The sequence below is a fragment of the Larimichthys crocea genome, chromosome VII, assembly GCF_000972845.2.
Source record: "Larimichthys crocea isolate SSNF chromosome VII, L_crocea_2.0, whole genome shotgun sequence".
Lineage (NCBI taxonomy): Eukaryota > Metazoa > Chordata > Actinopteri > Sciaenidae > Larimichthys > Larimichthys crocea.
The window spans coordinates 27,687,949-27,708,718 of record NC_040017.1 but is presented as its reverse complement, the minus strand read 5'-3'; the positions used below and the strand labels follow the sequence as shown (position 1 = coordinate 27,708,718).

Genomic DNA, 20,770 nt, shown 5'->3' with positions numbered 1-20,770 from the left:
ACCACCGATGTAAGCAATAACACACAGCCAAGGCGCCTGATATACAGAAATAATTCACGTGGCAGAAGCAAAGAATCAGTGCATTATTTTCAAGACAGCTCGGAGTGTATTAAAGCATCACGGCTGTTACCACCAGTTTGGTAGACTGACACTTTAGGAGACATGAATATGGAACAATAATTATCAAGCAATGAAACAAGATGATCATTTAGTTCAGGAAGGACTCGAGTGGTCGACATTCACAGATGAACTAACTGTTACACACTGTTTGTTCACTGAGACAGAAAGTGTGTGTGTTCAGTGGCAGATGTGTGTGTGTGTGTGTGTGTCTCAGACAGAATGAAGAGTGTGTGAGTCAGGTTATACATAAACACCAGAGTGTGTGTGTGTGTGTGTGTGTGTGTGTGTGTGTGTGTGTGTGTGTGTGTGTGTGTGTGTGTGTGTGTGTGTGTGTGTGCAGGTCAGTGGATGGAGTTAAACCGGTCATTGTTCCTCATCAGTGTGTGTCCCAGGGGACCTTAGGGAGCGGGGATAAATAGGTGCTTTTCACTATTCACCCTTATTTTACCATGCTCCCTGGCTCCTGTGTGTGTGTTTGTTTGCCAGCCTGTATGTGTGTGTGTGTGTGTGTGTATGCCTTTGGAAACATGTTGTGTTGAGTATGCTGTGTGTGTTAAAGAATATATCTGGATATAAAATATCTATTTGATAATAAAAACAGTGGATCATAAATACCAAATATGAGTCAGTCAGATATGTTCTTGTTTGTAAAATGAGATTTATTTCACCTTTTTTATATGTTCTTGTTTGTAAAATGAGATTTATTTCACCTTTTTTTTCTCTCTAAGAATTCTGAGCTGTGTGTGTGTGTGTGTGTGTGTGTGTGTGTGTGTGTGTGTCCTGTGTGTGTATCCTGTGTGTGTGAGACTGTTGTTGCTATTGGCTGATGATTTATGTGGAGTCACTTTGTCACTTTGCTCTTTTTCCAGTGTGTGTGTGTGTGTGTGCGTGTGTGTGCCTGTGAGACAGCCCTGAGGCCAATTAGGCAACAGATAATTAACCTCATTGAAAGTGGATGTTGAATGAAGGCCTTATTGCAGAGAGGGGGAGCGAGCAATGGAGAGAACAAGAGCTGAATATTGTCAGAATGTAAACATCTTGGTGCACTTCTGTCTTCTGCTAATTCTGTTTGTATTCTGCTAATTTATAATGAGGAGATAAGTTCAGAGAGAAACGCAGTGCTGCCATAATTACATTTTTAATGAGTAAATGTTTGGAATGAATCAATCTGAAGTCAGAAAATCTCCCAAACCTTTGCTGACACACACGAAATGAACATTTCGACACAAGTCCTTTGCAACAGCAGAAACATAATGAATCATGCTTTCTACAAATATAATGAGTAAATGTTGTTTTCTGATATCCACAGTGACATCAGCAATCAAAAAACAGTTTAGTAACATACAAATCTAATGAAGCTGACGTGCCAAAAACTGAAGTTCCTCCAAACACTGCCGCTTGCTCCATGGTCCTCTGCTTTCAAGTGCCTCCTTGTCTCAGGACTCTACTGTCAGGTTAGCTGGAATAAATGTGCAGTGTCCGGTTAGACTGTAAAAATAAAGCTCCCATGGTTAACAGCCACGTTTAGGTTAGTTTTAGGCACAGACACTACTTCCCTGTTCATATTGTTCTGTCATTCTCTGCAGTAGAAATTACATCACTGTATAAATGTTCTGTTGTAGTTTTCATGTTGCATTTGAATCACTACTTATTGATTATTTTATGCAGTTTCAATAACACACGAAGGCCAATTTATCTGGCTTTGCTTCACTCTGAGAACATTGAAAAAATAAATTCGAGTGACTTTGATTTTACTGCACCAAAATAAAAACACCTCGGAGACACAGAAGCTTCTTCATGGATTAAATTATTAGATTGAAGTAGACCAAGATTCTTAGATACTTGTTAAATATGTTAAATATGTTACATAATGTAGTTTTGTAAGCAATAATGCACAAAATATGAAAATAATGGACAGGTTTAGATGCACGTACAACTGTCTTCCTTTAACTTTGTAGACGACAGTCTTAAAGTATAATGAGGAACACGGCCTCCTCGTCTGATTTAATGCTTTCTGCAGACAGTGTCCAATTAAATCAGTAAATCCAACAGGCATGTTTACTGACGGAGCAGTCTGCAGTGATTTAAAGAAGCTGAGGGTTGTCTCTGCTCATTGTTCTTCTTCTCTGTTTCTACGATGTTGTCTGCATCTTGCTTTATTTCCACATATCTGTTTCATAGTTTCCTTCTCTCTCTCTCTTTGTGTGTATTTCTGTCTCTAGTGTTTACCTTCTTTTCTGTCCTTCCTCTCTTGTAACCATCTCTCTCCCGCTCTCTCTTTCTTTCTCTAGTGACAGCTGGCCTCTGCTTTCCCGCCAACAGACCAGCTGTCCATGCTAAGTAGAGGTATTTGTGTGTGTGTGTGTGTGTGTGTGTGTGTGTGTGTGTGTGTTACATAGCAGGCAGTTCTTTTCTGTCAGTTTCTATGTCTGTCTGTCTTTCACACACACACACACACTTCACAGACAGGAAGCAACATGACACTCATATCATAAGAAATGCTTCTTCTGCTGCAGGAAGAAAAAAACACAATGCACACACACACACACACACACACACACACACACACACAGAGCAGCACTAAGTTGTAGTATCTTCTCCATCTCTGATAATAAATGTGGTGTTTATGCTCTGCAGCTCAGAGATCAGCTGTCAATCAAACATCTTCTTCCTCTCTCCTTTGATCTCCTGCTGAGGTGTGACTTCCTGTAGTTGGCGCTCTTTTCTTTGTTGGTTCAGCCATGGTGGCCCAGCGGAGACGTCAGGAGGGGTGTGTGTGTTTCCCTTTGATGCACCAAACCATGGCCCACTTGGTGTTGAAACAGCCAATCTGAATGGGAGGTTACGCCGTCTCAGAAGTGTCACTAAGCTACTGTAAGGCAGGTGCAGGAAGTGGTACTGACCGCTGTCACCTCCCCTCCGCCCCTTCAAGTGGCTCAGTCCATGATGTCAGAGGTCAAGAGAAATAATCAGATTTAACTGAAGAGCAGAGTTTGATTTCAAACACATAAGGTTCACTATCTGTTTGATCCAGAGATCTAATTAAAACAAATGATAAAACAATTGTACACACATTAACGTTTTAATTGAATGTTTATTTTTCAAATTTGCTCAGTATGACATGTCATTAAATATAAATCCAATTTAACAATGTCCACACTGTAAAAACAGTGAGATGTCTGTCAGTACACAGAGGCTGTTTGGCATTAAGGGAAAACTGATCTCAGCTTACATTATAACATAATAACAGTAAAATAATAAAGGTATTTTATACAGCTCATCATTTAACCAAGTTTACTCTTGCCAATGAGTATGCTGAAAGATCTAATTGTTACACAACAGTAAACTATACCAGTCCATAATGCAATTTTGTTAGTATAGAAATCTCAACGCGTATGTAAACATCAGTTAAACAGGTATATACAGGTACACCTTGCCACATTATGACAGCATCATGCTGAACAGTACACAGGTCATTTTTCAGTCTCTGAACTTTGGTTGAAAGGTTTCCAGGATCCAGCTCCAGCAGGACTTTTGGAAAAACACTGCCAGCCTGACCTGCCAGGGCAGCTGCTGCTGTTATGGTTATGGTATGTTTTTATTTTTTATTTCATAAAACAGTCGTCAGCGTTTCATTAGACTCGCTGGCAGCAGCATTTCTATTCCGTGAGTTCTGCATTAATGTGTAAGGTTTTCTTTATTAATGTCTCAACCGCTGTCGCTGACCTGCCGGTGCCTTGGGCACACTTATTTCTGTGAGAACTCCACCAGACCAGAGCAAACAAAGTGTATGTTTTGGAAATGATCTATGAAGACACGAGCACAACTCCATGCAATCCTGACAGAAGTGACATGTTTTCTTCCAAAATCAGGCACCACCATCAGCCAATCAGCACGATTGTCACAATCAGCATGTGTGTTTTAAACAAACATTGATGCGTTTGCCGGTTCAAGTGTCACAATGTGACAAAAAAATGACTTATGTGTAAAGTTGATTTCTAGATTCTGTCCCACGTTCACATAGAGGAACACACACACACACACACACACACACAGATACAGTAACAGTAAACCACATCCAGAGTTCTGGCTCTGCTCCCTAACTGACGGCAGCTGTGTTCGTTAACCCCTCGTCGCGCAGACATTACCACACAGCTAACCGCACACACACATACACACACAGACGCAGAGGAAGCCTTGTAACACCCGTTGTGTCTCGTTAACTGCTCGGATTATCAATGTGAGGCAATGGATGTGGTCAAAGCAGCTCACTTTGCTTATCAGCACCATGGGACTACACACACACACACACACACACACACACACACACACACACACACGCACACACACACACACTGTTCGTATAATTTCACTGGTTCATGTCAGTGGCAGACACATGAAAACACATTCACACAAGAACACAGCATACAAGGTCATATGTGTGTGTCTGTGTGTACATGTGTGTTTATTTTTATGTCTACCCAAGTGTACCAGACCACCGCTGACACACACACCTCTGTCGACCCTGTTTCCCTTCCTGTAGTAATTATGTCACTGTGTGTTTGGTCTGCAGACCTGTTGACAGGAGACACGTGTAATTGTGAACACACACACACAAATGCACTGTTGCTTGTGTATCACTCTCTTTACCCTGTGTGTGTTTGTGTAAGAGCAAGATAGAAGAGAGAGAGAGAGTGTGTGTGTACACACAGATAATTCTAAATTCATATTCACCATATATCCACATTTGACTGGTACTCTTTCAGTTGAGTCGCTTCTCCTTCTACAACGATTTAATGACACATGACTACAGTAATGGGTGCTCTAAATATCAATTTGCATAATTTAAATCATATTAATTCACATTTTCTTTTGCCGTTTTTTCTAGAAATTCTGTTAAAATGTGTGTATATTTAGACCAAACCTTGACCCATGATGTATATAGCAATATTCTGTAGTTAAAATACTTCCAGTGCGTGTTTTTAAATGACGGACACATCAGACAGATCCTCTCCCTCATCACAGCACCTGAGTCTCCTCTACTGTCCACTGTCCACAATCCAGAGACCATTCTCCAAGAACAATAAAACATGGACTGCACTTGTTGTGCACTAATGGGGTCGGTGGAGGCTTGGCGTGGAAAACAAAGCAGCAACAATAGCAGTGGAAAGGAACAGTTCAGTGGACTGCTGCATTAACTCTGGTGGTTTGTATTGTACAGAAAAGAGGGCAGGAATTCCAAAGGGAATTAATGTTTGTTATGGTAATGGCTCCGTTAGATATGGCTGGATGCTTGCATCCATAACAACACTGTTCCTCAAGCTGAGGATGCTCTGAAGTTTAAACGCACATTGTTTTTTTTTTAGTTTCTCAACCATCATTACACTTAAACCATGAAACAGTACAGTGAAATATTGGTTTGCTAGACGTTACTTTGTTGTTAAAAGTACATGGAACAAAGTATATCAGGGAGAACTTCATCATCTGATCCCAGAGCTGCAGCTGCACATGAGAAAAAGCCCAAACCATTTATGACAGATGACAGTGAAGTAAATGTGACATCACTTAGTCCATAAAAGCCCTGTTCATATCACGGGCATCAAATATTTCAAAGCCACTCATGACAAAACAATCAGATTCGAATTGTTTCTGTGGCCGTGTTATTTCAGTACAGTTCAGAGATTCATTCTTACGTGTGCTGAACGCCTCGTGTGGAAATGTTCGATCTTCAGCCTCGGTGCAGTTCCTCTTTGAAGCCACATCAGACACAGTTTGGAATACAATGGAAGACTGAGAGGCACAATGAGGCTATGTTCAAAACTATAAAAGGATGATGACTTTTAACCCCCCCATGACCTTATATTATATTATACTGGTCCATAACCAGAATTCCTAGAATACCAGTGCAAGTCCTGCATAAAGCAGTGAAGGAGAAGCTGAAGCTCGAATCAACGTGCTTCAAACGCTCAGAACTACCAACGCTCTGTGATTCTCAGAGTTTACTGATACTGGCAGACCTTTACTTGTTGCTAAATAGTTAACCACCAACTGCTGCTGCCTGCTAACGGACTGGAAGGCTCCTGTACTAGTGACGTGATGTAAAATGCCAACACTCCACCGCTGTCTGACAGTGCAGACTGAGTTAGCTGCGTGGCACCAGCACTGTTTCAGCTAGTGGCTGAGCCTCGGTTTGCCAATTAGAGGAAAGTGGACTAAGAATATAGAGATGGAAATCTCTATATTCCCATTGGAATAAATGGTCCCATTTAAGTTTAGCATGTAAATCCATTTTATCAAATTAAATGTTCTTTCTCGTGCTGGGGGGAAAGTCCGACACCGGGGACTTCCAAGTCTGCCTCTAAACAGCCTTACATTCACAGGATGTTGTTGTTCAGTAAATATAGTTGTCAGTGTTTCAGTGTTGAGGACAAAGAAACTTTCTTCTTTAGTTATTTCCTGAGTTTCAGTAAAAACATGTTTGTTTGTCTACAGGTTGATGTTCATGCTGTCCATGAGCAAAACCACTAAAACATGAGATGTCTGTGCCAAAACTATATGATGTAATTCAAAAACAAAAGAGTGTTAACCACTAACAGCTGAGGGTTCACACACACACACACACACACACACACACACACACACACGACAGCCCCTGTTAAAATAACATGGCAGCAGCTGCTGAGGAGACTGGTCTCATTTAGCACCAAACAACACCTCTTAGACTCGCACCCAGACCCAACGTGTGTGTGTGTGTGTGTGGGTGTATGTGTGTGTGTCTGTGTGTGTCTGTGTGTGTCTGTACACTGTATCGGAAGACTGTGTGTGAGACAGACTGGACCTTGTTTAGTCCAGACAGCCTCACACACCTTAGCAACCGTCCACCAGTTGTGGCAGTTGACAGTTTGGCATTGGAGGTTTGTGTGTGTGTGTGTGTGTGTGTGTGTGTGTGTGTGTGTGTCAGGGAGGCTGGTATTTGTCCTCTCAGACATTTGTAGTGAACATTTGACTTTCTGCACAGCATCCTCAGCATGTTCTGCACAGTGTCAAACATTTGCACACACATTTGTAGACACACTTGAAGCTGCAGAAGCTTTTGTTCCAGGGATTATTTTTAGAGACATTTACGAGCCGTCCAGAAAGCTGCCATTTGTATGTCCACTGTTGGACTCATACGTTCACACAGACCTGGGTTTGCACTGACTCTTTTCTACTGATTCCAGTGTTTGGACTGGCACATGCTGCCTCCAGGCAGGAGCCACATGCGTCCCACTAAGTTACCAAACTACTGCTCAGACGTCTCAGTGGAACCATTACAGCCTAAGCAGGGTTTCAAACTCAATCAGTACTGTGCAGCAAAGTTTAGCTTGCTTTAATCAGAGCGGGTGGCAGACTGACTGAAACATGTTTTCCTCTCTGCAGTCTATGCTTGGGAGCTTCAGGGCTCTCCAGACTTACAGAAGACGTGTTGCTGGTTTGACTGTTAGCTGATATTAATCCTGGCACTTGATAGCCACATGCTGCTGGTGCACAACTCCAAACTCAACAACTTGAAACAATCTTTACATATACAGGCAACGTAACACTTCCCGGCTCTTGTCAACATTTTGTATCAGCATCACAGAGTAACTTTGTTTTGCCGTGGCTGAGCGGGAAAGATGAAACTGTCTGTCAGCGTCAGAAATAATAAACTTTGTTGTAGATTCAGTTTTCCATCGACTCTGTAAAAAACATTCAATAAAACACAGAAAACATCTAAATGTGTTTCATTTCAAACTGAACCGCATGTTGAACACGCTGCGAGTATCAAAACCACTGACTGTCAGCTTCAGTGCGGAGAGTAATCTTTTTATTGTTGTCACGGGATGAATAGGATTCTGCAGATTCTCCGTCCGCCTGTTTTTAAGGCGATTTCTAAGCGATGTGATAAAATAATGTGTATGGATTATGTTCCCAGGGATTTGATGAAAGGAAGTCTTTATTAACCAGATGCCCCGAGGGCTTTCGGTCACTCTGCTGTTGCATCATGGTGAGCAGCTGGCACCAAATGGCCCGTGTGTGAGTGTGTCTGTGCATGTGTGTGTGTGTGTGTGTGTGTGAGTGTGTCTGTGCATGTGTGTGTGTGTGTGTGTGTGACACGTTGCCAGATTCCAGGAAACAGGAAACTGACTGGCGGGAAAATTACAGCAGCAGGGGGTCCAGTCTTTTGTCAAAACATAATCCAGTGGACGCTCTTAACACTCGGTTCACCCACTGCTCCTCCCTCCTCCCCCAAACACACTCCTTCTTTCTTTGAACGTGGTTTTCTTCCAGGAAGCAGAACCGGCTGCTGCTGCTTCCCTCCTCCAGAGTGAACTGAAGAGGGGAAGTCAGGGATTCCTTGGTAGTGGAGAAAGAGAGGGGGATAAAACAGTGTGTGTGTGTGTGTGTGTGTGTGTGTGTGTGTGTGTGTGCAGGCTGGGGGTCTGAGTCCAGTTGGTCACTTGAAAAGATTTAAGGAGCCATACGGCCTGATGGAAGATCAGAGGGAGACAGAACAGGACCTGAAGACCATGACTGACACAAACCTTCATGTTTTGCTGCAATGCAGGGTTAACAATGCTGTCAAAGAAATACTGAAACTATCTTTTCAGGTATTTGGAGGAATGATACAAAGTCTGTACAGACATTCACATTCAAACCCAAAAGAGCCAAAAGTATTACTTTAAAACTAATTTCAATATCTGGTTCACTTAAGCAGTACAGAGGTCCAAGGTTTCTCTCTTTAAAAGGCCTTTTTGTGCTTTTTATCTGTAAGTTCCCCATTCCCACTTCGTCCTTTATTCCAAAAGTAATAATAAATTGAACAATATGAATAGCTCTCTAAGGCTATTCCTAGTGGATTCATTTGTGCATCACTGAAACCCCAAACTGCCCATCACTCATCCAGTCATCCAGCTGTGCCACCCATCGGATACTGTGCAGCACCCAGTTGGACTTTGCGTACTACAAGCTGAGGTTCACAAATAATATTATTTTGCACCATTACTTCAAAAGTTCTAAAACATTTAGTGAAATAAAAGTGTGAAAACACTTTGCGACGAGTAGAAGTATAATTAGGAGCGAGGAAGCTGGCTTGATGAAATATCCTGTTTCGGCTGCTTGTCGTGACATTGTTGTTTGTGCAGTGTCACCGGAGCCAAGTCCCTGCATAGTGATTTATCCACCTCTGTATAACAGTCACCAACAGCCCCGGGTCACCATTCATCTCTCAGCTTCAACGACATGTTCATTTCTCAACTGTAGTCACCATTAATCTCTATAACATTTTGCTTTAATCAGCCGCTTAAAACTGTTTCACTCCTATCAGGGCTGGAAATATTTTGTGGCAGCTCAGAAAAGAACCCATAAATCACCTGCCTTAACGCAGATGAAGTAGCGCTGTGCTTTATTGGCACTAGAGTACTCTTAGCGTTGAAGGTTTTATAGGTACAAAAAGAGGAAAATACTCACCCTCTTCCAGCAGAGAATAAACATAATACATCAGCAGCACATGATAAGGTTGTAACCAAAACTCTGCAGTTATTTTGCTGTTGTCAGTTTTGCACACGGGAAGGTGAGAACGTGCCGTCGCCGAGTGACAACCAAAATGTATCAGCATCATTTGGTTTGTGTGTTAATAACAAAGCAGCAGCTCTGACTTTTGGGATTTGGGGCTATGACTTTGGCATAGACAGTGACTGATGTCCCCGGTCCTACGTTGGACACTTTGAATATTGACTATGACTTTGAATTTGCTGTTTAGTCACTGACACTGTCAAAGACCAACAGTTTCCATTTTCATGGGGTCTTGATGTCAGAGCGAGTATCCAAGTCGTACACTCAGTTAACACCTTTCCAGTTTAATGTCACTGATTTCGTTCACTGTATTCAGAGACAGGCTGGAGATATCAGCCACCGTCTATTCTGTCCCCACCTCCAAAGTCTCACGAGTCAACTTGACCACAGAGTGTGTGTTAGTGTTAGTACATCTTGTCAGTCTCTCTCAGTGTTCTCTAGTGTTGCTCTTTACATACACTACACTATACTTTCACACCTCTGCACAGTTGACCAATCACTGCATAATTGGTGGATTGATATGGTGCAGGGAAAAAGGGGACCTCTGATGGCTGTGACCCTCATCCTCATCAATGGAGGCAGTAAAGTGGGAGCAAAGTACCACCACAACAAACAAACACAGCAGGTTACAACAATAGTCTGTGGCTTTGCAAACAGGGTACTTGACAACCATTCAGATCCACCCTGAAATGGAAATGACCTAAAAGAGGCCAACATCTATGACAATGGGCAAGGCAGGGAGGAGATGAGCAGGAATTATTTTTATTTAGGAAGTAAATAACTCATCGGCCTCATGTGGAACTGCAACATTACATGTAAGAGAATGCACCTACAGCAATTAAAGATTACATTTGAAGAACAGTGTCCTGCTGACTCATTGATAACCTGCAGACCTTTGTTTAGGGGCTGTTCTGAAACCTTGAGTTGACACTCTCACCCAGTGCACTGGATATCTTAAAAGCTCTGAAGGCATTTTAATTTATATAGCGCATTTCATACATAAAACTTTACCTATCTGCATGGTTAGATACAGTTTGAACAAAACTCAGGCGATGTGTTGGTTTGTTCATGAGTTAAATGTTTATTTAAACCAAAGCATTTCTTTTGGTTTCAGGCGGTCATAGTTCCACAAGTAAAAGTCACATTCATCACGGTATAACTGGCAGCTGGAGAGTCAATTCTTGGATGTAAAATAACTGGTCATTCAAATTATCAAGTTACATTTGGTGCATTTTAGTAAGAAATATCAGGTCAGAAATTCTGTTGTATCTGTCAAGTTGAAGATTGAAGATTATACTTTGTAGCAAACCCACTTCTCTGTTATAAGTCCAGATATAGTCACTTATGGATAAATTCAGCCACCATGGCACAGCTTTCCAGTTGCATTTTGAATTAACTGCAGGTATGATGCATGAAGCTGTGGTATAGGGCAGATTCAGGCAAACTCAGGCGATGCAGTGAAAAATCCCGTCCTCCCATTCAATTGAATGGGCGTAGTCAGTTTAGGCTGCAGTGGTGGGGGCTGCAGGGGAAGCCGAAACGCAACAACCAGACTGAATTAACTTTTAGAAGAGCCGACTGAACACTGCGGCCAGTGTGGTTATCAAATCGATCAAACTGCTACACAGCCTGAAATATGAGTGAAACCGGAGTTCATTGACCAAACTATGATCTAACCAGCTGGTTTATTTTGCTACCCAGCACCAACGTCTGCAGTCCATTCTCAAAAATATGTCATATGAAGAATTTTCTATGGTTTATGTCTGTTTAAGAGAGACAGCAACGGTCAAGTGACCGAGAGAGTCAGTGCATCTGAGAAACAAAGTTATGTTCTGATTGTTTCATAGTGGTTATGTTTTAAAGCACAACTAAACACTCAAACACAAACTGACGCATCAGGAACGATGCTGAAATCATTTAAATGTATGATCATAACATAAACATACCAACCAGTATTTTACCAGTTCTTTAAACACTGAGTAATGCAGTGACAGGTCTTTAAAAAATAATAATATTCAGAGACAGTACAGTTCAGCACAGCCATGTAAGTCAGGATGAGCTCCTGTCCTTCATTAAGCCACAGAGGACAGTTAGATTTGTCCACAATGCTTCTCTGTGGTGTATATGGGAACATATGGAGGAGCTTCTGGACAATGGAGCTCTTGTCATGCTGGCCTCAACAAAGAGGCCAAGACAGGCTCAGACAGGGGGTCGACAACCATGCTGTGGTGTGTGTGTGTGTGTGTGTGTGTGTGTGTGTGTGTGTGTGTGTGTGTGTGTGTGTGTGTGTGTGTGTGTGTGTGTGTGTGTGTGAGAGAGAGAGAGAGAGAGACATGGTTTTGAGATTGTGTGAGCATGTGAAAAAGCAGACATAAATCTACAGTATAGACAGTAATTACTTTCAATAATTACTTTTTAACTTTATTAACAGCTTGACACTAACAACACAGAGTTATTCTAGGTTTGCTATAATTAGGTTTATTTCCCTTCCAGGCCGTTCTTTCTAAAAGATGAAGAGAAGAGTTGAACAAAATGACCATCGTTCTTATTTTGTGAGGAATAGTTTAGAAAAACCTGCCATCATCGCCCATCCTGCATACACAGATTTCTTTACAAACTACACACTTCAAGCTTCAGATGGTTCAGGAGCTCTGTGTTTAATGTTTAACCGTATAATATTTTGTGGTTCTGTCAGTGTCAAACACCAACAAACAGACTTCCTACATTTGTCTGTGTTGTCAACATACCGTAAACCATAAACCTTAATGTATCCAGCACTGTTCTGCTGTGTTGTACCCGCCTCAGTCAACCTGCTCCTCCCTCGTCTCCACCCAATCTACTGCCAACTGCCAAAGCGAGTGACATTTCAGCCAGAAGTTAAAACAAACCACCATCATGATGTGACAACTTTATGCAGACATAAAATCGTAGCAGTGGTGAAATGTCCTCCTGATGTTGGCCCCTAACCGCCTGACCAACCCTGATCCTGTAACACTTGATTTACAATGCAGTTGGAGGTTTGACTGAGCTGAAGTGTGTCATATTTTATCAGGTTATTTACTTTCATCTATAACTTATTTACGGCTTGTTTTCAGTGTTGCAAGAGAAATGATACTAAGCTTGTCTTAAGCTTTATTTAGTGGAATCTATCCAAAGAACATTTAAATGCGAAACGTTGCATTTCACACAGCATGCAACACGCGTCCTGAAACTGTGTAATCAATGGAAACATCATTTACATGATCATGTTGTGGGAAGCCACCGCGATGACACTGCAGAACACAAATAAACTGTACACACAGCTTTTCCAAATACAAATCTTCACAAGCAAACACCCACACACACACACACACACACAGTTACGCTGGTTATGTAACAGATTCACTTGCTGTGTCACTAGACCAGACCACAACAACGCAGAGAGAGAGGGGAGGTTAACTGATTATTTTTCCTGATCAATCCATAAAAACAGAAGGGATGGCAGGAGGGTCTGCTCTGCCAGCCATAAATAATGAAATGAAAGGAAATGTATAGAAGAGGGTCTGAGGCAAGAAACGAAGAGAGACGTAACGACAGTCAGTCTGTTACCAAATCAACTGACCACAGGGAGGAAACCACACTGGGTTACAGTTATTTAACCCCAAACACACACACACACACACACCACAGTAACGTATCAGTGAGGCGTTATGATAAGAAATGTCTGTTATACGTTTTACAGTTTCTTTAAAATGAACTGTCATTCAGTTCTCACAGACACAAACATCTGACCTTCTTCTTTTAGTGTATGAATGATATGCTGCCTTTAATCTGAAGCAAACAGGAATGTTTCTAATCTCTACGTTCATGCCAACGTAATCATGAAAACTTAATATAAGTTAATATACAGATCAGGATTAAAAAGAACAACAGGATGCTCCAGTTTGTGTAACTGTTATTAATTACACTCACACTCTTCATCTCACTTCTCTCCATGACACACTTGGACAAACACTGGCATGTTCTCTGTGTGTTGCTCCACAGTGACAGTAAACGCTGCAGTGTTTACTCAGCTCCTGGACTCATTGATGGGTCCAACATCCTGGATCACCCAGTCACATCATCACAGTCTGAGACGTCCCTGCAGTGTCCATACAGAGACACAATGCACCACACAAACAACACATCAGCAGTGTTGTTTGAAATGTATCTTGCTCCCACTGTAAAGAGCGTCAACTGGCACAATCCATGACAACAGGTTCAGACAACACATGGTGGCTGAGTTTCAGTGAGACCTGAAACTAAACGTAAACCTTCTTCTGAGAAAAGAGCAACCGACTCAACTTCTGAGGAAAATACACATCCTGGTTTAATTCGAACACACACTGAGAATGACGAAATTCCAAACCGCAGCAAATCTTTTACAAACATACAGGTGACAACATGTTTGTGTCGAGGTCACAGACTTTATTCCAAACCAAGAGCAATCTTTCTTTTGTCACGTGATGTTGTTGAACGGTCAACAGTTGAAACTTTTCCACCCTGCTAGCTTTGAGCCGTCCTTAGTGAGCTTCATTTGCATTTCAACACAACAGCGAGCTTTGAAATGACATACTGTGACGATGGGGCATCACTGCTGAGGGAGTGGCTGGACCACCACCGACCCACATGTCAGGACTTGTTCTTATCTCTTGTAAATGTGAGGCCACAAATGTGAAATATAAACTGAGATAACAGTGACATTCTCATTTATTCAGAATCTTCACGACCCGGTTTGTCTTTGGACAACTCGTGTGTGGTTACAAAAACTTAGAGTTCTGATCTGCATGTAGCAGTTTCATGGTTAAGAGGGACATTGGGAATTTCTTTATATCAACTTTATTGTAAGTTTCCAAAAGCAGTTTGGAATTAAAATCAGCTTCCGAGGTTAAATTATTGAATTATTATTATTTATTCCCTCATTTTCAGATGAACTGCCTTGATCTGGGTTGAATGCAGTGTGGCTGTAAACATTTAAAGGAATAAATCGTGTAAAATAAGAGCTGACGCATACTACTTAACAACTTTGAACAACATTTATGTGTTTGAAACATTTGGTGTAACGCCAGTCTGGGTTAGTACATTCAGTCCAGTTTGGACCACTTTTTTTATTTTTAGAACATTTAAATCAATTGAATGAAGTGTACTACTGTTAGCAATATGACAAAATCAATTGAATGAAGTGTACTACTGTTAGCAATATGACAAGAGAACATCAGAAAAGCTGCTGTGAAAACAAGTTTATTGCAGAAACACTGATTGTGTCCAATCAGAACACCTTTCAGTGATAATAAATCATGTCAAAGTCAGAAATCCACATAACGAAAACATAATTTTAATGAATATTGGACAAATTATATGGTGGAGAAATGTATGTCCTGTCAAATATACGTATATAATCTAATGTAAATATGATTATTGGCTTTTAATTGCACTATTGACAGTAAATGAGCTCCTATTCTTTTTTTAATGTTTATTTCAGCTATATTCATAAATGCAAAGTAGCTGGAAACATCAGAGAAATATGCCATGCATGTAGAATGCGTTGAGTTTTATACACTTGTTCATGTTAATTATACTTTTAAATGTTTTAATGAGTTTGCAGCATTTTAAGCGCACTAATGACGGTAAATGTGTTTGGTATTTGCAACACTTTGTCATTATCTGCTTAGCTGTATCGATCCTAAACAAAGTGAGGGGACAGCCTGTTAAAAAAAAGAAGAATGCATCTTTAAGGATTTGGTAATGAATGGGTGGAAAAGTAGCTTCATTCAGCTCCCTCCTCTTCTTTCTGTGCCCACCCTGCCCCCCAGCACACCATTACAATGCAGGACCCCATCCCCCCCAACACACACACACATTAACACACACTCCCTGCCCTGCCCCCTGAGAAACACAGGCAGGGGTGGGTGTGTGTGGGTGGGTTTCCCCAACTATTTAAGCAGATTCCAACAGATGGTCGAAGAACTTTCCTCCTGGGGGTCACGTTGCTCTTTCCCTCTCTCTCAACGGACCTGACTGCTTCATTTCTCTCCCTTTCCCTGGAGAAAGCAGTTTCTCTTCCCCTGACCATCTGAAAAAAACCTTCGAAAGGCCAAACTGAAATCTCCAGTTTTGCCCAGACCCTTAAACCTTTTCTCTGTCGTCTCAGCTCCCCAAAGACCAAACTGTCCATCTTTCTTCCTTCTCTTCGGACCCAGAAACTTTTTGTCCTCCCCAGCGGTCCTCCACTGTGGGATCAGACATCCAGCTCCTTCACCCAGCGAGGACGGTGGAGCAAATCATGCCCTCCGATTTTCTAACGCCTTTCCTGGAACTGGATGAGGAGTTCTGCAAGGTGAGAGCAAGTTTTACCACATAACATGTCACATCTAAAGTTCATGTCTAGGATTAAATAAGTAAAGTGGTGAAACGTTATAATGCCTGTTTGATTAACAGGTTCTGTATTTGGATGCATTCTCATTCATTTTAGAGTTTTAGGGAAATTTATGTTAAAAGAAGTTTACTGCAGCTTTTGAAGGATTAAAATATCTCTTTGTGTCTGTGAGGAGCAAAGTGAAAAATAACTTGTTCAATGAGATTTTATGTTAAAAATGAAAATGTGCATGTAAATGTCATGTGTAAAGTGTAAAGACTGAAACTATTACTTTATAAATTGGATTTTTATCCCAGATTCAACACATTGTTTAAAAATGTTTTTTAATTTATCACATTTTCAGGATAAAACCTCGTCGAGTAAACTTCTCTAGTCCGGTTCATCAGTTTATTGATTTAGCTGCAGCTTTAAAATCTCCTTTCAGCTCGACTTGGCCCTGCAAGTCTCGCTCCAGTGCTCCAGGAATGCAGAAAGCTCACATCTATTCTTCTCCTCTCTCCTTTTGTGTGACAGAATTTCCGCGGCCTGGAGGCGACAGATGGCTCGCCCACTGCCTCACAGCAGCAACGGCAGCAGCACAGTCTTAGAGTCCTGGGCTTCCAGCGTCGTCATTCTCTCTGCCCCGTGACCCTCCCCAACTCTAAGTTCAACAGCAGCAGCAGCAGCAGCAGCAGCTCTGAGATGACAGACTCACCCTGCTGGGGGATCAACATGGCTTCCAGTCCGCAGTGGAGCAGGGAGAGCCAGCTTCCTCGCTCAGCGCTCAGCCACATCCCCTTCAGAGTCGACCGTTCAGTCAGCATGATCGAGGGCAACGTCAGCAGCCTGGGAGGCAGAGAAGACAAAATGTCTAATGTGTCCCCTCCACTGCTGCTCCCTCCACCAGGTCTCTGCATCAGCAACACCTCTCTCTCCTCTGCTGCTTCCCCCTCTGCCTCTAGACCCCCGGCCCCTTCACCTCACATCTCCACTAGGTACAAGACCGAACTCTGTCGCACCTATGAGGAAAGCGGAACCTGCAAGTACGGCACCAAATGCCAGTTCGCCCATGGCATGGATGAGCTGAGAGGCCTCAGCAGGCACCCCAAGTACAAGACAGAGCCGTGCCGCACTTTCCACACGATAGGCTTCTGCCCGTACGGCGCCCGGTGCCACTTCATCCACAACGCTGATGAGCTCCTGGCTGGAAACACTGCGGCGCCTCCTCAGAAACAGAAGCTGAGGCCTCCTCTGCTGCGTCACAGCCTTAGCTTTGCAGGCTTCTCCTCCTCGACACAGACTTTCCAACCAGTTGAGGAGTCACAGCCTTCTTCCCTCCTCTTCACCCGGGCCTCCTCTGTCTCCCCGTCTCCATCCTCCACAGGGAGCCCAGAGCTCCTCTCCCCTCTCTTCCCTGAGCCAGGGGCGCTGAAGCATTGCCCATACCCCTTCTCTGGCATCACCGACCTGGCAGGAGACAGCAGTGATTCAGCTCTGCGCTTCTACGCTGTGACCGACTCCGTCAGCGCCAAGTGTCCCACCTCTACTTTCACCTCCAAGAACCCAAACCTCCCGTACCACCTCCCCCAGCAGATGCCAGTGTCCTTCAATGCCCCACCTGGCCTTCAGCGCTGCTCCTCAGCTGACTCCCTCTCCGAGGAAGGCTACACCTCCTCCTGCTCCCTCAGCTCTTCCTCCAGTGGCACAGAGTCACCAAGCTTTGAAGGCCGGCGCCTGCCCATCTTTAGCCGCCTGTCTGTTTCAGACGAGTAGGGAAGGGTTTTACCACGGGGCTGAATCATTCAGGGATAGATGGTCTAACTGTTTAACTCTATGTGACCAGTTCAGATTCAAGTCACAAAGAATTCAAACATTAGGTTTTCACTTCCTCCCTTGATCCAGCCGGTAAACGTACCTAACTTTGTGCATATTGCATTTCTCATCCAAGCAGTTGTAGCGCTGCTCAGTGTTTGTCCAGTTTTAGCTGACTTCCCTTCTTTTGTTTTTATTGTTATTTTTGTAAGGTTGTTTTTTTATGCCATTGTTACTGCTGTATACTGTTGTATACCCGTTTTTAGAGAATATACCTGGAGGGTACTTCACTTAGCTGTTCCTGCTCAGTGGGAAGTTCTGTGTGAGAATTTCCCGTACCCTGGTTTAAGAAGGATTTGAAGATGTTTGCCCTGCGTATGACTGGCGTGCTATCTGTGTTGTTTTTTTTACAGATCTTATTTCTTATTTGACTCCCTACAAAACGTTTCAGCCATGTCTGCCTGCAGCACTTCTCCAGTCATATCAAGGGCTCTCCGACTGTATGAAACCATCCTCTCTTTGAGTAAGAGAGTTAAAAACTGTACGCTGTCACTGACTGATTCATTGATTGCTTGAATGGCCGTGGCCACTTGATTGTATTTGTCAGCTAAACTGCCATAGCAACAACAACAAAGGACTAGCACATGTGTAGGTGACCCACTGACTCTCTAGTTACCAAAGCTGATGTTAGATTTGCCCTAACCTACTTAGTACTGTTAACACCTAGACTAGCCTTTAGCCATGACATCTAATATACAGTGTTATGACTATTATTATTATTGCTTAACACTTTTCTAGACTTATTTATTGCTTTTTTTGTATAATTTGTGGTTTCTGTCGGAGTTTTGATGATGCTTTACGTATGTTCATGATGTCCATCTGCTTGTTTTTTTTTTTTAATGCTATCCTGTAGCTTTAAGGAGGCTCATGGAGAGGAGAGGACAGGAGGTGGAAGACAAACATTTTGGCATTCTTTATGTATGTTGCCTTATTGGCTATCAGGCCTGGCAGAAATCAAGACTCACTGAATATTCACATCACAGACGGAGAGTCGTCTCCTCGTGATCTGAACTTTCTGCTGTTGGTGTGAGCAGACAGTGAGTCTCCTCTCCTCCCCGTGACGCCTCACACCTCTGACAAAACAAAAAAAAAAGAGTGTTAACTTTTCATCTTCCATGTGTGACTAATCTGTGTGTATCAGGACTGCTGTGGTCTACCTGTTTAAAATCCTGTGTGATGTAAACAGACAGGTGAGAAGGTCACCTGTGTTTATAGTGGATGTTTATCTATCAGAGTTGCCTTGACGACGACGACGAGTTTGTAGGCCGACCTCTGTTGCACGCTAGCTCGCTAGCTCACTCTCTGAGGTGGGTGAAATCACGTGAGTTCAAATGAGAAATCAGGCAAATCAGATTTTTTTTGGATTGTTTGCTTTTGTCACTGAAATCCACTCAACCTGCCCCGATGAGTCCACAGACGCTTGTTGTTGCTGCAGCTTCTTGTGAGCTTGACTTGACAGCAAGCCTTTTTTTTTTTTTTTTGTAACTTTTGTTAACTTAAATTCTTATTTATTTTGTTTTTTAAAGCAAAACCTATATTGTGTTGTTTGATATTGTGTTTTTTGTTTTTTTTACATAATTTAAGTGCATTTATTGTTTACATTCCATGGGTTATGTTGATATCCTAGCTCTTTATCTTAATATATTTGTCCATCTTTATTTCAAAATAAAAGTCTTTGGAAAATAAGAGCTCTGTGGTCATGTATCTCATTAACCAAAACAACATGCAACATAAATACAAAAGACATGATATTCCGCTCTTTTACTCTCCTCTCCTACATAACCGGCTTCTCTTTTCTTACAGCTCAAACATTTTATGTCCTGTTTTCTGCGAGATCATGTTTGATGATGGAAAAGGTCTGAACTCTCACACTGATTCAGCTCGAGGAGCAATGCAGTTAAAGGCAGTTCGGCCTTCTGCAGAGAAGATTAGTGTGAACTGGATGCATGAACATCAGAGGCACACGTTTCAGTGCTGAATTAATCTCTCAGTGCTAATTAAACATAATTTGTCTTTGGACTTTTCTAATATAAGTGCTAACAGTGTGTTTATCTGTGTGTAAGATGAACTATGAGAAGTTGGAAGCTCAGTAAAAGTTTAGTGGCGTTGGAAATCTTTGTGGTTAACATGGTGGAATAACACAAATGTTCCTTTTTGGGTGAAGCGTTCCCACGAACGTCACTTTAAAATGCTGCCGGTGCTTCGATGGGCCTTTACGATCATCTGTGTCTCATTGACACACAAAAGGAACAAAGATTAACTCTTTCTCTTACTTGCGTTCAGGGAATCTCCCAGCCCTCCCCTCCATGTGTGTGTGTGTGTGTTTATGTGTGTTTATGTGTGTGTTGTGTGGGAAGAGGAGTGAGTTTTGTTGCAACTCGTCTGAACAGAAACATTAAGAGTGAGTGACACTGAGGAGAATGTTTGGGCAACAGATGCTCGAACAAAGACTTCCCGGCACACAATGGGACACGGAGATACTTGTGACTGATTTCCATCTATTCACACAAAGTGGAGCAGAAGTTGACGTCCTCCCCTCTGTGTGTGTGTGTGTGTGTGTGTGTGTGTGTGTGCGTGTGTGTGTGTGTGTCCACTTTAAAAAAAAAAGGTTATTAGCAACATTTACTTAAACTATCAAACCTTCTGTTATTACTGATACATTAACATGTAAACAGCATCTTTTGGCTTCATAGCAACACATTGTATTGTACAATCTGATCATATGTTATGAAGAATCTTAATTAAGTCAACTAACAGACACGTATAGTGGAGTAAGAAGTAGTGTAATAAAATCAAAACACTGAACTGGAA

At 42.2% G+C, this 20,770-nt stretch overlaps 1 protein-coding gene across 1 annotated transcript; it reads left to right on the top strand.

Moving 5' to 3' along the window:
- Window positions 1-14,976: 14,976 nt before the first annotated feature.
- LOC113745980 (mRNA decay activator protein ZFP36L1) lies at window positions 14,977-18,296 on the top strand. Its single transcript, XM_027279934.1, has 2 exons — window positions 14,977-16,069; window positions 16,622-18,296. The coding sequence occupies exons 1-2, from the start codon at window positions 16,016-16,018 to the stop codon at window positions 17,858-17,860; spliced, it is 1,293 nt and encodes a 430-aa protein (XP_027135735.1). The 5' UTR covers window positions 14,977-16,015; the 3' UTR covers window positions 17,861-18,296.
- Window positions 18,297-20,770: the final 2,474 nt, after the last annotated feature.